This window comes from Schistocerca nitens, chromosome 11, assembly GCF_023898315.1.
Source record: "Schistocerca nitens isolate TAMUIC-IGC-003100 chromosome 11, iqSchNite1.1, whole genome shotgun sequence".
In the NCBI taxonomy this organism is placed as follows: Eukaryota; Metazoa; Arthropoda; class Insecta; order Orthoptera; family Acrididae; genus Schistocerca; species Schistocerca nitens.
The window spans coordinates 200,228,292-200,244,209 of NC_064624.1; the positions used below are offsets into that span (position 1 = coordinate 200,228,292).

Sequence of the window (15,918 nt, forward strand, 5' to 3'; positions counted from 1 at the left end):
CTTATTGGATTTTAGGCTCTTTTAAATTCTGATTCTCATACTGGATCCCCTGTTTCTTCCCTGTTGACTCCTGTTTCTCCTTCTATGACAACACAGACAAGCCCTCCTCCTCATTAAGGCCTTCAGTGCATTCTTTCCGCCTTTTCACTCTCCTCTACATCTAACAGTGGAACTCCCGTTGCACTCTTAATGCTGCCTCCGTTGCTATTAATTTCACTGAAGGTTTTTTTACTTTTCTATATGCTACGTCTGTCCTTCTGACAATCATCTGTTTTTCCATTTCTTTGCATTTTTCATGCAACCATTTCGCTTTAGCTTCCCTGCACTTTTTATTTCATAACTTCCATTTCTATACTCCTGAATTTCTCTGAGCATTTTTGTACTTCCTTCTCTCGTGACCAACTGAAATATTTCTTCTGTTACTCGTGGTTTCTTTGCTGTTACCTTCCTTGTACCTGTGTTTTTCCTTTCAGTTTTTGTGGCTGTTCTTTATAGAGACGTCAGTCCTCTTCAACTGAACTGCCTACTGAACTAATCACCATCGCAGTATGTATAGCCCCAGAGAACTTCAAGCCTATCTCTTCATTCCTTAGCACTTCCGTCTCCCATTTCTTTCCACATTGGTTCTTCCTCAGTAGTCTCTTAAACTTTACCCTACTCTTCATCATTACTAAATTGTGATCTGATCTGTATTTCTCCTGTGAACGCCTTACAATCCGGTATCTGATTTCAGAATCTCTGTCTGTCCAGGATGTAATCTAACTGGAATCTTTCTGTGTCTCCTGGCTTTTTGGAAGTATACCTCCTCCTCTTGTGGTTCTTGAGCAGAGAGTTCGATTTTATTAGCTGAAATTTATTGCAGAACTCAATTAGTCTTTCTCCTCTCTCATTCCTACTACCAGGCCTCTTTCCTCCCGTAACTCTCTTCTACTCCTTCCCCTACAACTGCATTCCAGTCTTCCATGACTACACTACTGGCCATCAAAATTGCTACACCACGAAGATAACGTGCTACAGACGCGAAATTTAACTGACAGGAAGAAGGTGCTGTGATATGCAAATGATTAGCTTTTCAGAGCATTCACACGAGGTTGGCGCCGGTGGCGACACCTACAACGTGCTGACACGAGGAAAGTTTCCAACCGATTTCTCATACACAAACAGCAGTTGACCGGCGTTGCCTGGTGAAACGTTGTTCTGATGCCTCGTGTAAGGAGGAGAAATGCGTACCATCACGCTTCCGACTTTGATAAAGGTCGGATTGTAGTCTATCGCGATTGCGGCTTATCGTATGGCGACATTGCTGCTCGCGTTGGTCGAAATCCAATGACTGTTAGCAGAATATGGAATCGGTGAGTTCAGGAGGGTAATACGGAACGCCGTGCTGAATCGCAACGGCCTCGTATCACTAGCAGTCGAGATGACAGGCATCTTATCCGCACGGTTGTAACGGATCGTGCAGCCACGTCTCGATCCCTCAGTCAACAGGGTTGCAACACAACAACCATCTGCACGAACAGTTCGACGACGTTTGCAGCAGCACAGACTATCAGCTCGGAGACCGTGGCTGCGGTTACCCTTGACGCTGCATCACAGACAGGAGCACCTGCGATGGTGTACTCGACGACGAACCTGGGTGCACGAATGGCAAAACATTTTATCGGATGAATCCAGGATCTGTTTACAGCATCATGATGGTAGCATCCGTGTTTGGCGACATCGCGGTGAACGCACATTGGAAGCGTGTATTCATCGTCGCCATACTGGCATGTCACTCGGCGTAATGGTATCGGGTGCAATTGGTTACACGTCTCGGTCACCTCTTGTTCGCATTGACGGCACTTTGAACAGTGGACGTTAGATTTCAGATGTGTTACGACCAGTGGATCCTACCCTTCATTCGATCCCTGCCAAACCCTACATTTCAGCTGGATAATTGACGTCCGTTTGTTGCAGGTCCTGTACGGGCCTTTCTGGATACAGAAAATGTTCGACTGCTGACTGTGGTATCGTGTTGAAGCTGCACGGGCAGCTGTACCTGTACACACCATCCAACCTGTTTCGCTCAATGTCCAGGGGTATCGAGGCCGTTATTACGGCCAGAGGTGGTTGTTCTGGGTACTGATTTCTCAGGATCTATGCACCCAAATTGCGTGAAAATGTAATCACATGTCAGTTCTAGTATAATATGTTTGTCCAATGAATACCCGTTTATCATCTGAATTTCTTCTTGGTGTAGCAATTTTAATATCCAGTAGTGTATTAGATTTTCATCTCCATGCACTTACTGAATTCAGTATCCTCGTATACTTTCTGTGTCTCTCCATCTTCAGCCTGCAGCATCAGCCTATATACCTGAACTAAGGTTGTCAATGCTAGATTGCTGTCGATTCTGATGGGAGCAACCCCATCACTAACTGTTCACAGTAACTCATCCTCTTCCCTTCCTTCCTATTCATAACGAATCCTACTCCCTTTATACCACTTTTTGCTGCTGTTGATATTAGCCTGTACTCAGACGACCAGAAGTCCTTCTCTTCTTTCCATTTTACTTCACTGACCCTGACCCCTGCTATATCTAGACTGAGCCGTAGCATTTCCCTATTCAGGTTTTCTAGCTTCCCTACCACAATCTCAACCTTCTGACATTCCACGCTCCAACTCGTAGAACATTACCCTTTTGCCAGTTATTCAGTCCTTTTCTTATCGTCACGTCCACGTTTGTAGATCCCTCCTTTTTCCAATGGAGAGATCATCATGACACTTTTTCAATTACAGGCCACATGTCCTGTGGATACACGTTATGTGTCCTTAACGCAGTGGTTTCCATTGCCTTCTGCATCCTTGTGCCATTGATCAAAGCTGATTATTCCGCCTTTTAGAGGCAGTTTCCGACTGCAAGGGCAACAGAATGTCCTGAACCTCTGTCCGCCCTCTTTGAAAAGGCCGTTGCTGACGATTTTTATACGAAATTTTGAGCAGGACTGGGTTGGAACCCGGGACCTAGGACGTGTTGATTCCTAATCAAAGACGCTACCCCTAGACCACATGTGCATGTGCCCTAAGATGAGACAGCATTTCCTTCGTTTGTCAGTCTGCTATTCAGATTAAAAAATAATTCGCTCCTCGTTCATTTGAAATGTCTGTCTTTCTGTGACGCGTCCGCAGCTCGTGGTCGTGCGGTAGCGTTCTCGCTTCCCACGCCCAGGTTCCCGGGTTCGATTCCCGGCGGGGTCAGGGATTTTCTCTGCCTCGTGATGACTGGGTGTTGTGTGCCGTCCTTACGTTAGTTAGGTTTAAGTAGTTCTAAGTTCTAGGGGACTGATGACCATAGATGTTAAGTCCCATAGAGCTCAGAGCCATTTGGACCAATCTTCTTGTGACGTGTTGAGTTACAACCATTGCTATCACACCTTGGACCTTGTTAATCACTCGGTTATTATCATGAAATTGTCAAGTCTGTCTTGTAAAATATTTTCGTCGACAAACATTACAAGTGCGTCAGCAAGGGGTGTAGAAGACATTGCGAGTAACTCACAAGATCAGGATTGACACTTTGATAGTTAAATTGATCGTGTATGTAGCGCACAGTGGAGTTCATTGTGATGACGTGTTTAAAGTGTCCTTTGCAGATTCAGAAACAGTGCTTAACAAGACCCGTGCCGCGCGGGGTAACCGTGCGGTCTCGGGCGCTTTGTCACGGTTCGCGCGGCTGCCCCCGTCGGAGGTTCGACTCCTTCCTCGGGCATGGGTGTGTGTGTGTGTTGTCCTTAGCATAAGTTAGTTAGATTAAGTATTGTGTAAGCTTAGGGACCGATGACCTCAGCAGTTTGGTCCCGTAAGATCTTGCCACAAATTTCCGAATTTCCTAGGTCCTAGGAGTCATAGGAGAGGAGATAATTCATCACATGATAAGGCAAGATGCATGCATGTCCAACGGAACTTTGCATCGTAATCAGAATAACACAGGCGCTGCAATACTGTACATAAGATTATGTCTTCGAAATACAATGTAAATAAATAATATCTGGTTTTCCAAATGTACAGATTTGTGAAATTAGATATATAATCCTTTTACTTTTATGGACTTATACATACGTAAAAATACAAAAATTAAAAATATAAAATTTCTTACACTGTATTATGAAGACAATCTTATGTCGTAAAAGAGTGTTGACATCTGGTGGTGCCCGAAAACACGATGTATTACACGCTTTTCCTGTAATGGCCATTTTCGCAGCAGTTGTACATAAACTGCAGTTGTTTCAAAGAAAATGCCTTTCTTGCATGCTGCACATCGAAATTTTTATTTATGCGCCCAGACGCGTTTCGCCTTTTTTTTACAAGGCATCTTCAGTGGGTTTCGTGAAATATTACATGATTTGTCCATTTTTACACATTGGTTATGGCTTCACATCTAGGTTATAGACTTAAAAGCAGTTCCTCAACGTTGTTTCATGAAATGGAAAGGTACTTAGAGGTAACTTCTAATTCATTGCATCGAAGCAAACAGCGTTTTCTCATCTGGCAACCACGTGGACATCTTTTTCTGCAATGAATTAGAAGTTACCTGTAGGTACCTTTCCATTTCATGAAACAACGTTGAGGAACTGTTTTTAAATCTATAAACTGGATGTAAAACCATAACTTATGTCTAAAAATGGACAAATCATGTAATATTTCAGGACACCCACTGAAGATGCCTTGTAAAATAAAGGCGAAACGCGTCTGGGCGCATAAATAAAAATACAAATTTCGATGTGCAGCATGCAAAAAAGGCATTTTCTTTGAAACAACTGCAATTTACGATGCATTACGTTGATTGCTTCATAACAGTTTCGTGTGAGGTGCAACAAGGACAATATGAAACACACTATACACGTCTTATAAATTTTACTTGTAGCTCTTGTCCGCTGTTCGCACAGCTATTCTCTTATTGCATGACGAGAGGCGGCACCATGGAATGTTGTCTCTATAGTGTACGATTACTCTGAATTTGTATGCATGTTATGTTGGTTTGACGTTAGAATTTTTCATAGTGGTACCTTTCTATACATTCCAGTTGTGTCCAACTAACGTGAACAGTCGACGAATTGGCCCTGTAAGTGTTCTGAAGATGGCCATTTAGTTTCGCTGAAACGTAATTGTTGTGTATTTTTATGCGATCTGGCAGAATAAACATCTGTAACAAGAAGAACAACCGTGTTTCCATTCGCCTCAAACATAGCTGATCGTAACTTATTTAATAAACACGGTCTCTATTGCATTAAAGTTGTTAGTTTCTATTTTCCAGATGACGGATTGCGATCTTCCATAAGAGCAATTAGTTTTTATTTTCTAGATGAGGGGTTTGATCTTCTATAAGACCATCATCAGATCAACATTCCTTGATGACAGTAGGAATCTGTGGTGTCAACTAGGTCCGTCCATGCAGGTATGGAGAATAGCAGAGTTCTCCAGGCCTGCACACACAGATTTTCTCAACGCCAGTCATCTAGAAAATAATAATAAACAAAACTAACAACTTTAATGCGAGTGAGACTGTGTTTGCAAAATACGCTACTGGCCATTAAAACTGCTACACCAAGAAGAAATGCAGATGATAAACGGGTATTCATTGGACAAATATATTATACTAGAACTGACATGTCATTACAGTGTCACGCAATTTGGGTGCATAGATTATAGATCCTGAGAAATCAGTACTCGTAACAACCACCTCTAACCGTAATAACGGCCTCGATACGCCTCGGCATTGAGTCAAACAGAGCTCGGATGGCGTGTACAGGTACAGCTGCCAATGCAGCTTCAACACGACACCACAGTTCATCGAGAGTAGTGACTGGCGTATTGTGACGAGCCAGTTGCTCGGCCACCATTGACCAGACGTTTTCAGTTGGTGAGAGATCTGGAGAATGTGCTGGCCAGGGCAGCAGTCGAACATTTTCTGTATCCACAAAGGCCCGTACAGGACCTGCAACATGCGGTAGTGCGTTATCCTGCTGAAATGTAGGGTTTAGCAGGGATCGAATGAAGGGTAGAGCCACGGGTCGTAACACATCTGAAATGTAACGTCCACTGTTCAAAGCGCCGTCAATGCGAACAAGAGGTGACCAAGACGTGTAACCGATGGCACCCCATACCATCACGCCGGGTGATACGCCAATATGGCGATGACGAATACTCGCTTCCAATGTGGGCTCACCGCGATGTCGCCAAACACGGATGCGACCATCGTGATGCTGTAAACAGAACCTGGATTCATCCGAAAAAATGACGTTATGCCATTCGTGCACCCAGGTTCGTCGTCGAGTACACCATCGCAGGCGCCCCTGTCTGTGATGCAGCGTCAGGGGTAACCGCAGCCACGGTCTCCGAGCTGATAGTCCATGCTGCTGCAAACGTCGTCGAACTGTTCGTGCAGATGGTTGTTGTTTTGTAACGTCCCCATCTGTTGACTCAGGGATCGAGACGTGGCTGCACGACCCGTTACAGCCGTGCGGATAAGGTGCCTGTCATCTCGACTGCTAGTGATACGAGGCAGTCGGGATCCAGCACGGCGTTCCGAATTACTCTCCTGAACCCACCGATTGCATATTCTGTTAACAGTCATTGGATCTCGACCAACGCGAGCAGCAATGTCGCGATACGATAAACCGCAATCGCGATAGGCTACTATCCGACCTTTATCAAAGTCGGAAACGTGATGGTACGCATTTCTCCTGAAAAGCTAACCATTTGCATATCACAGCATCTTCTTCCTGTCGGTTAAATTTCGCGTCTGTAGCACATCACCTTCGTGGTGTAGCAATTTTAATGGCCAGTAGTGTAAATTCTGATGCTAGCAGATCGCTGTTTTCCTGGAACAATGTTCTAAACATTTTTAGCAGCAGACAGTATTAGGTAATCATTGTAAATCGGTTATTTATTTGTTCAATAGTGCAAAGTCGAGAGGGCTAGGGGCACTTGTTGGACACCCTTTGTAAAGGTGCGAAGAAGTGCCCTCTGCTTTCTCGGACGTCCCGGACTGAGCCGTGTGTGTGTGTGTGTGTGTGTGCGTGTGTGTGTGTGTGTGTGTACCAATATCTTCTTCTGCCTGGCAGGAGGGCAACTCTGTCTGAGATCTACGCCTACATCACGAGCCGCTTCCCCTACTTCGAGCGCAACAAGAAGGGCTGGCAGAACTCCATCCGGCACAACCTGTCGCTCAACGAGTGCTTCGTCAAGGTGCCGCGAGAGGGCGGCGACCGCAAGGGCAACTACTGGACGCTCGGTGAGTCCACCCCGCCTGGCTGGCTGGCTGGCTGGCCAGCCAATGGCGTCGCAGCTGGGCGTGGCGTCACCTCCTCCACCTCGTACTACACTCGTCGCCGATTGGATGGAGTGTTCCTCGGCTTCCTGTCCCGTCGAGTTGTTAAAACAGCACGAGCTTTCCACTGAGCACTCCTTGTCCTTTGTCAAGGGGAATGGCTCCCGATATGCTAGGTCTGTTTCTTGTTTGTCATACAAACGCCAAAGCCCCACACCTGTCAGACCTCTAGCTTGCTGTAAAGATGTTTGAAAATGTCGGTTTTTATTGATATGAATGACTCTTTTTATAAATAACTGTTGTCTGTAATCTGTTATAACTTGTCTGGTAAGTGTAGAGACGCATCTTTTACTTGAAGTATTCGTCCACGAGACTCAGAGGGCCATAGACACGGGTTCACAGGTAGATGCCGTGTTTCTCGACTTCCGCAAGGCGTTGGATACAGTTCCCCACAGTCGTTTAATGAACAAAGTAAGAGCACATGGACTATCAGACCAATTGTGTGATTGGATTGAAGAGTTCCTAGATAACAGAAAGCAGCATGTCATTCTGAATGGAGAGAAGTCTTCCGAAGTGAGAGTGATTTCAGGTGTGCCGCAGGGGAGTGTCGTAGGATCGTTGCTATTCACAATATATATATATAAATGACCTTGTGGGTAACATCGGAACTTCACTGAGGCTTTTTGCGGATGATGCTGTGGTATATTGAGAGGTTGTAACGATGGAAAATTGTACTGAAATGCAGGAGGATCTGCAGCGAATTGAGGCATGGTGCAGGGAATGGCAGTTGACTCTCAAAGTAGACAAGTGTAATGTGCTGCGAATACATAGAAAGAAAGATCCCTTATCATTTAGCTACAATATAGCAGGTCAGCAACTGGAAGCAGTTAATTCCATAAATTATCTGGGAGTACGCATTAGGAGTGATATGAAATGGAATGATCATATAAAGCAGATGCCAGACTGAGATTCATTGGAAGAATCCTAAGGAAATGCAATCCGAAAACAAAGGAAGTAGGTTACTGTACACTTGTTCGCCCACTGCTCGAATACTGCTCAGCAGTGTGGGATCCGTACCAGATAGGGTTGATAGAAGAGACAGAGAAGAACCAACGGAGAGCGGCGCGCTTCGTTACAGGATCATTTAGTAATCGCGAAAGCGTTACGGAGATCATAGATAAACGCCAGTGGAAGACTCTGCAGTAGCTAGGTATGGGCTTTCGTTGAGGTTTCGAGAACATACCTTCACTGAGGAGTCGAGCAGTATATTGCTCCCTCCTACGTATATCTCACGAAGAGACCGTGAGGATAAAACCAGAGAGATTAGAGCCCACACAGAGGCATACCGACAATCCTTCTTTCCACGAACAATACGAGACTGGAATAGAAGGGAGAACCGATAGAGGTACTCAAGGTACCCTCCGCCACAAACCGTCAGGTGGCTTGCGGAGTATGGATGTAGATGTAGATGTAGAAGTGATGAGGTATTTTTTTTTGTTTATTTATGTAGAACAAGCTCCATTACAATATTTGTAATACTTCGTGTATGTGTTGTGTGTGTGTGAGTTTGTGTGTGTGTGTTTGTGTGTGGAGTTTAGTGTAAAGCTTGTGTTGTATGATGATGATGATGGTGATGATTGAAGGGAGAGGATGAAATCCAGTGCCAGCACATGGCCTACTCCTGGTGAATAGCACCAACAGGGCCACCGAGTTTGATGTCCCTATTTGAAGAACGGATCACCATTAACAGTGTCGCATGCCCTCACTTGATAAGACGCTGTGGAGAGGTTTGGTATTTAAAGCAGGACACTGGTGCAAGGTCTCGCCCTGCTGGCCAAATACTGGCACTGCAAATATTTTCCTCCACCACAATTCAAACCGAATTACTTTTGGGTCGGGTGCTATCACAGAATCCTGCATTTGGGACGACAGCCACAGGGGCGCGTTGTGTTGGCGGTAGTGCGTTCCCAACTGACGAATGTGTTGGTGGGCGAGAGTGGAAGTCCTGTCGTAGAGGTTTTGAGACTTCTTGATACAGATGATGATGGGTGGTTCACATAGGCAGGAGGTCCCTAATGTGTGAATTGTGGTATGAGTAGGGGGACTAGGTATGTTGTGGAGCATTTTGTTAGTGCAGGTTGCCTACATCAGGGGCAGGTATGTACTCAGGGGCAAACCTATTGTTCTCCTTTGATTGACAGGTACTTAACCTATTGTTCTACTAAAAGGATCCTTCCTTTTGATCGACAGACCCTTAACCTATTGCTCTGCTAAAAGGATGCTATTAGCAGAACAATAGGTTAAACCTGTCAATCAAAGGAGAACAGTTGGTTTACCCCTGAGTACATACCTACCCCAGATGTAGGCAACCCGCACCAACAAAATGCACCACATCATACTTAGTCCCCCTACTGGCATGTACCTCTGAGTGTCACCTGTGTCTGGTGATGATTTGGACAGCCTTATCGCGGTATTCCATAGGTAATGTGGTTCCTCTGCAAGGTTTCATTATTGCCAAGGATTGTGTGACCATTTTTAGCTGTTCAGGTCTTTCCCATGGTACTGAGTTTGCTCCACAATGGTGAAGGTGTCTTCCGAGACGACAGGGTCCCTGTTCACGCAGAGCTTCATAGTCGAGGGGTAATTTTGTGAGCACGTGGATGAATTGTGGGATCTTGCTTCCCCACCCCAATCACCGGATCTCAATATTACTCAGTGTTTCTGGTCTACTTTGGAGTGAGTGATCGCCATCCACGTCCATCATCGTAGGCTGAACTGGTCACTGTCTTACAGGAAGAATGGTTTAACAATCCCTTGACAATCATACTCGAGCTGTATTTATCCATTCCAAGCTGACTGGAAGCTGTTTTGTATGCCAATCATCTTTCTACTCTGCACTAGCTTGGTTGGTCGATTTGGGGGAGGGGACCAAAGAGCAAGGTCATCAGTTCCATCGGATTAGGGAAGGATGGGGAAGGAAATCTGAGAAACCATCCTGGCATTTCGCTGACGTGTTTTACGGAAATCGTGGAAAACCTACTTCAGGATGTTTCCTGGTCATGTTAGTCTGTCAGGAAACGAGTCTGGTGACGTTGCTGCCAAGGTTGCAGTCCTCATACCTCAACCTGCGACTACCTATGTTCTGTCTGATGATCTCTGTGCTGCCATCTGTCAGGAGGTGGTGTCCCCTTTTGGCATCGCCAGTGGTCCTGCCTTCACGGGAATAAGCTCCGGATTATTCAACCTCTGCCTGTGGCTTGGACGACCTCCTGTGGACCCTCCTGCCTGGAGGAGGTCATCTTAACCAGGCTGCATATTGGGAACTGCCTTTTTGGCCATCACCATTTCATAATTTGGCACTACCCCACCACTTTGTACACATTCCTCCCAAGTTTTAACTGTCCGCCACTTGCTGAAGGAATGCCCACTTTTAACCATTAATGTTCCCACTTGGGTTTGCTGTATGAGTTATCGGCCATTTTAGCAAATGACGCTGGGCCTTTTACATCTGCCAAAGCAATATGGCGAACGCCATTTAATTTTTAGTTTTGGACCTCTCTTTCTGTATGGAGTTTTGATAGCGCTCTCTCCACTTCCCTGATTTTAGCCATCTTCTCTAATGTCACTTGGGACTGACGTATAGTCGTTGTGTAACTCCTCTCTATCTCTCTTCATGCTGTATAGCTTTGACTTGGGCACATTGGGCCCAGTTGGTTCTTTGAAGCCTATAGAAAAAGAAAACAAAACAAACAAGAATGGCCAGACGTCGGTTTGAGTTCTCATCCTCCCAAGTCAGCTCTGCTGACCACTGCGACACCTCGCTCGGTACAGTACTAGGGCTGGTAATGGTTATGTTTATCGGTTTTTACGACTTTTGTGTCCAACCGTGTATGCCCCAGTGGTACACAGAGGGTTGAACCGTAGCTGCACTACAGTCTGGAACCGCGTGACTGGTGTGGTCCCAGGTTCGAATCCTGCCTCGGGCATGGATGTGTGTGAGGTTAGTTAGGTTTAAGTAGTTCTAGGTTCTAGGGGACTGATGACGTCAGATGTTAAGTCGCAAAGTGCTCAGAGCCTTTTGAACCATTTTTGAACCGGAACTGTCTGGGAGCCGCCCTGGAAACGCCGGCTGTGCGGTGGTGTTGCAGACCCGCAGTACGAGGACATGTTCGAGAACGGCAACTTCCGCCGGCGGCGGCGCATGAAGCGGCCGTTCCGCGGCGGCCTGGGGGCGGTGGCCGCCCCCGCGGTGCCGTACGGCGCGGCCGCCGCCTACCACCCGCACCACCACGCGCACCACCACCACCACCACCACCTGATGGCGGCGCACCACGCGCACCCGCACCACCAGCACCCCGGCCACGGCCACGGCCAACACCCGCTGCACGGCCACCACGGCCACCAGCCGCACCAGCAGCAGCACCACGCCCACGCGGGGCTCGCCGTCCACCCCCAGCTGCTGGGCGCCGCCGCGCGCTCGCTCTTCGGGCCGTCGGCGCTCCAGGCCGCCGCCGCCGCCGGGGGCGGGGGCGTCGGGGGCGGAGGCGTCGGCGTCGGGGGCGGCGCCGTCCCGCCCCCCGCGTACCCGCACTACGCCAGGTACGAGCACAGGTCAGTACCTCGCAGTGCGACAGACCTCTCCGAGATCGCGAGGTAGCCAGGTGCGCCCGTCTGAGAACTTGTCAAGCATCTTAGAATAGTGAATTTCATCCATAGTGGATGCTGTTGAATTTTTTTTCTTTATTGTGATTTCATTCCCCTGCCCCATATGGGCAGGGGAGGGCTGTCAGCGGCACAGTCCGCCGCTCTTCAGCCGAGTGACACGACAACTTAAAATAAGAATAAAATGTTACATACATAAGGCGAGAAAGGCGAACTTAAAACAAAATAATGGGAGAAAATGGAGGTAAAAAATAGACTAACATGGAGACGTTCATGGAGAACAGTTACAAGTCACCAGAAAGTTAAAAAACATAGTTGGCGAGTCTTCAAAACTCAGAGAAGACACTGAATGGACATGCACACGTTAAAAGTCGGACACAGTGGTAAAAACACTCCGGAACAACACACTTATAACCCACTTGGAGCACACACGACGAAGAATAAAACTGCCAGGCGGGACCTGCCGAGGGAGAGGCTTGAGAGGATGGAAAAGCAGGGGAGAACATGGAGCGGTAGGGGAAGCAGCGGGATGAAGAGGAGGGGCATCGGTGGGTTCACAAAGAGGCCGGAGAGACGTGGGGAGGAGAGGAAGAGGAAAGACAGGGCAGGAGGGAGCGCAGAGACTGAAAGGGGGCACAAGAGAGGGAGGGGGAGTAGGAGGGGGAAGCCGCTCAGGAGGAGGGAGGGGGAGGAGAGGGGACGCTGTTGAACCCTGTGGCTGTTCCTTTATAAGGTGTAGAAAAATTTCCGCTACCAGTCACAATAAAAGACCAGCCGTCACAAATCAGTGGTTACATAGACACAGTGTAGCGAAGTTCAAAACCTTTGATTTGGTCGTCTCTTTGATTCTGCAACCGTATCAAGTGAATAAGTCAAGCTTACTGCCAGTAATTTAGCGTATTACACAAATGTTCTCGCATTTACTTTTGACAAAATTGGTCTATATAACCGGAGATACATATTTCTATATACTCTCCCTGATGATGCCCTCCTCCCCTCCATATACCCATCCTCTCAACTTTGATCCTCCCCTCCCACTTCTTGTGGTTTTTCCTTGGGACACCCTCCCACCCTTCTCTCCCCTCCCTCCTCCCTTTCTCCCCACTCCTCTACCGGGCTTCCCCAACCCCATCCCTCTACTGCTCCTCCCATCTCTTCTGCCATCGGCATCTTTGCACTCCCATCTCCCTCCCCCCTTACCCTTCTCCCCCTCTTGGCAGGTCCCCAGACTCGCACACCTTACGTGGACACTAGCGCGCCGGAGATCATCGCCATCCGTTTCTAGTGTGTGCCATCGTGTTTTGTGTTCAGTGTTCACCGTCACACTCCATCGTTCCCATGTGCCATCGACATGTTCAGTGTTTGTGCGTCGTGTCAACAGTTTGTAGTGTGGATAATCATCGAGTGTGAACGGCTCCGTGTTTTTGTATTTATGTGTCTACTGGTTTATTACCCGCCATTATGTAAATTATGTGTATTGCTTATGTTTTTTCTCACTGTCTATTCTACGGCTGAAGAGCAGCGTAGAATGCTGCTGCCAGCCTGCCTGTTGTACAGGTTTTAAAATCACAATAAAGAAAAAAAATTTCCATATACCACACTGTTGCTGTGATTTTTAGTTGTCTGTTGGTTTACTCTCTGTCTTAATTAACATCACCAACCCTTTGTTTTAGTATTTTTAACTTCCACAACTTTCCGCCATTTTATAGTTTAAAAGGTCGCCGTTTTCATCGCCTGTTTTTATTGTCTTCTTATTCTTCTCGAGCCAGTGGTTTTTACAGTTTCTATATGTGCAACATCCTTGCACTTCCTATGACTAAGTTCTTTGATCATAACCTACATGTTTCTGTACGAGCAACATCTTTACACCTCCCATGTCTAAGTTCTTTGACCATAGCCTACATGTTTGTATGTAAATACAATGTTTTTCATGACTGCACACCGTAAGAGTGGAATATGCAGCTACACTTCATAAAACTGAAATATGGACGTGAAAATGATAACACAAGTGCAACTAAATGAAAAAAGTGCGACCACAGCGTAATTATAATAATGACGCTTCATCTTTATGTAAGTACAGATATATTTTAGACAAATGCTGCCTTGTCACTTACAACTGTTCCACTTGTATCTGTTCAGTAGCCAGGAAATACTTTTTTTTTGTTTTCATACAGTAATCTCCAGCAATATAAACATGTACACGAATGTATAAACACCTGAAGATGGGCACAAGCCCGAAATTGGTCGTATGACAAATAAATAATCTTTTATTGTTTCACCAACTGCGACATAATCGCGTATACAAACAGTGATCCAATACTGTCAAATGCTTTTTTATTCCAGCCTCTGATCACAATATCAATTCTTTAGACGATGACTCGTTTCAGTCTGTAATGAAGTAGTGCTACTTGAGTAGCACTACTTCAGTAGCCACTTGCAATAATCACTATGTGGACGATGTGGCCTATTCTTCACCTTATTTTAGATGCATGTGACGATGCTGTGGAGATTGTATTTATATGTTTTGACGATGCCATTATGGCCGTATCACTTTAGGACATGGTGTAAAAAAGATCTGAGGATGGTCATTACAGACTGAAACCGGTCATCGTCTAAAGAATTGATACTGTGATCAGAGACTGGAATAAAAAAAGCATTTGACAGTATTGGATCACTGTTTGTATACGCGATTATGTCGCAGTTGGTGAAACAATAAAAGATTATTTACTTGTCACACGACCGGTTTCGGGCTTGCGCCCATCTTCAGGTGTTTATGCATTCATATACATGTTTATATCGCTGGAGATCACTGTATAAAAAAACAAAAACAAATTATTTGCTGGCGACTGAACAGATACAAGTGGAACAACTGTAAGTGACAAGGCAGCATTTGTCTGTACTTATGTGAAGATGGAGCGTCATTATTATAATTACGCTGTGGTGACACTTTTTCCAGTTAGTTGCACTTGTGTTTATCATTTTCACGTCCATATTTCAGTTTTATAAAGTTTAGCTGCATATTTCACTATTACGGTATGCACTCGTGAAAAACACTGTATTTACATACAAACATGTAGGCTATGGTCAAAGAACTTAGACATGGTAGGTGTAAAGATGTTGCTTGTACAGAAACATGTAGGTTATGATCAAAGAACTTACCCATACGAAGTGCAAGGATATTGCACAGCCGGCCGCGGTGGTCTCGCGGTTCTAGGCGCGCAGTCCGGAACCGTGCGACTGCTACGGTCGCAGGTTCGAATCCTGCCTCGGGCATGGATGTGTGTGATGTCCTTAGGTTTAAGTAGTTCTAAGTTCTAGGAGACTGATGACCACAGCTGTTAAGTCCCATAGTGCTCAGAGCCATTTGATATTGCACATATAGAAGCTGTAAAAACCGCTGGCCTGAGAAGAATAAGAAGAAAAAACAATAAAAACAGGCGATAAAAACGGCGACCTTTTAAACTATAAAATGGCGGAAAGTTGTGGAAGTTAAAAATATTAAAACAAAGGGTTGGTGATGTTAATTAAGACTGAGAGTAAGCCAACAGACAACTAAAAAATCACCACAACAGTGTGGTATATCGAATTTTTTTTTCTTTATTGATTTTCAATTCCCCCCGAAGGGGGCGGGCTGGCAGCAGCTTACTACGCTGCTCTACAGCCCACCGACATTTTTTTAAAAAGGAAGAAGAAAGAAACAAGAAAAAACAGGCGATAAAATGGTGATTGAAAGTGGAAAATGGCGTAAAAGTGCGGAAAGTTAAAACAGAAAGCAAAAGGGGACGGCAATATTAATAAAATACACAGGAATCAGACAAGTAACATAGTAGACACACAATTAAAAAACATGGCGACGGTCTGGTTTCTGTTCGCAAGTGATAAAAAGCACACCCAGCGACAGTATGATGGCTGTTCGCTATACTTCCCAAAAGACACAACACGGACCG

At 45.8% G+C, this 15,918-nt stretch overlaps 1 protein-coding gene across 1 annotated transcript in view; it reads left to right on the forward strand.

Moving 5' to 3' along the window:
- The window catches only part of LOC126212775 (forkhead box protein F2-like), a 483,336-nt gene extending 471,370 nt beyond the window's left edge, over positions 1 to 11,966 (forward strand). Inside the window, exons 9-10 of the mRNA XM_049940180.1 lie at positions 7,104 to 7,273; positions 11,458 to 11,966. Coding sequence (XP_049796137.1) covers positions 7,104 to 7,273; positions 11,458 to 11,966 — 679 coding nt within the window. The remainder of the gene's footprint in view (positions 1 to 7,103; positions 7,274 to 11,457) is intronic.
- Positions 11,967 to 15,918: the final 3,952 nt, after the last annotated feature.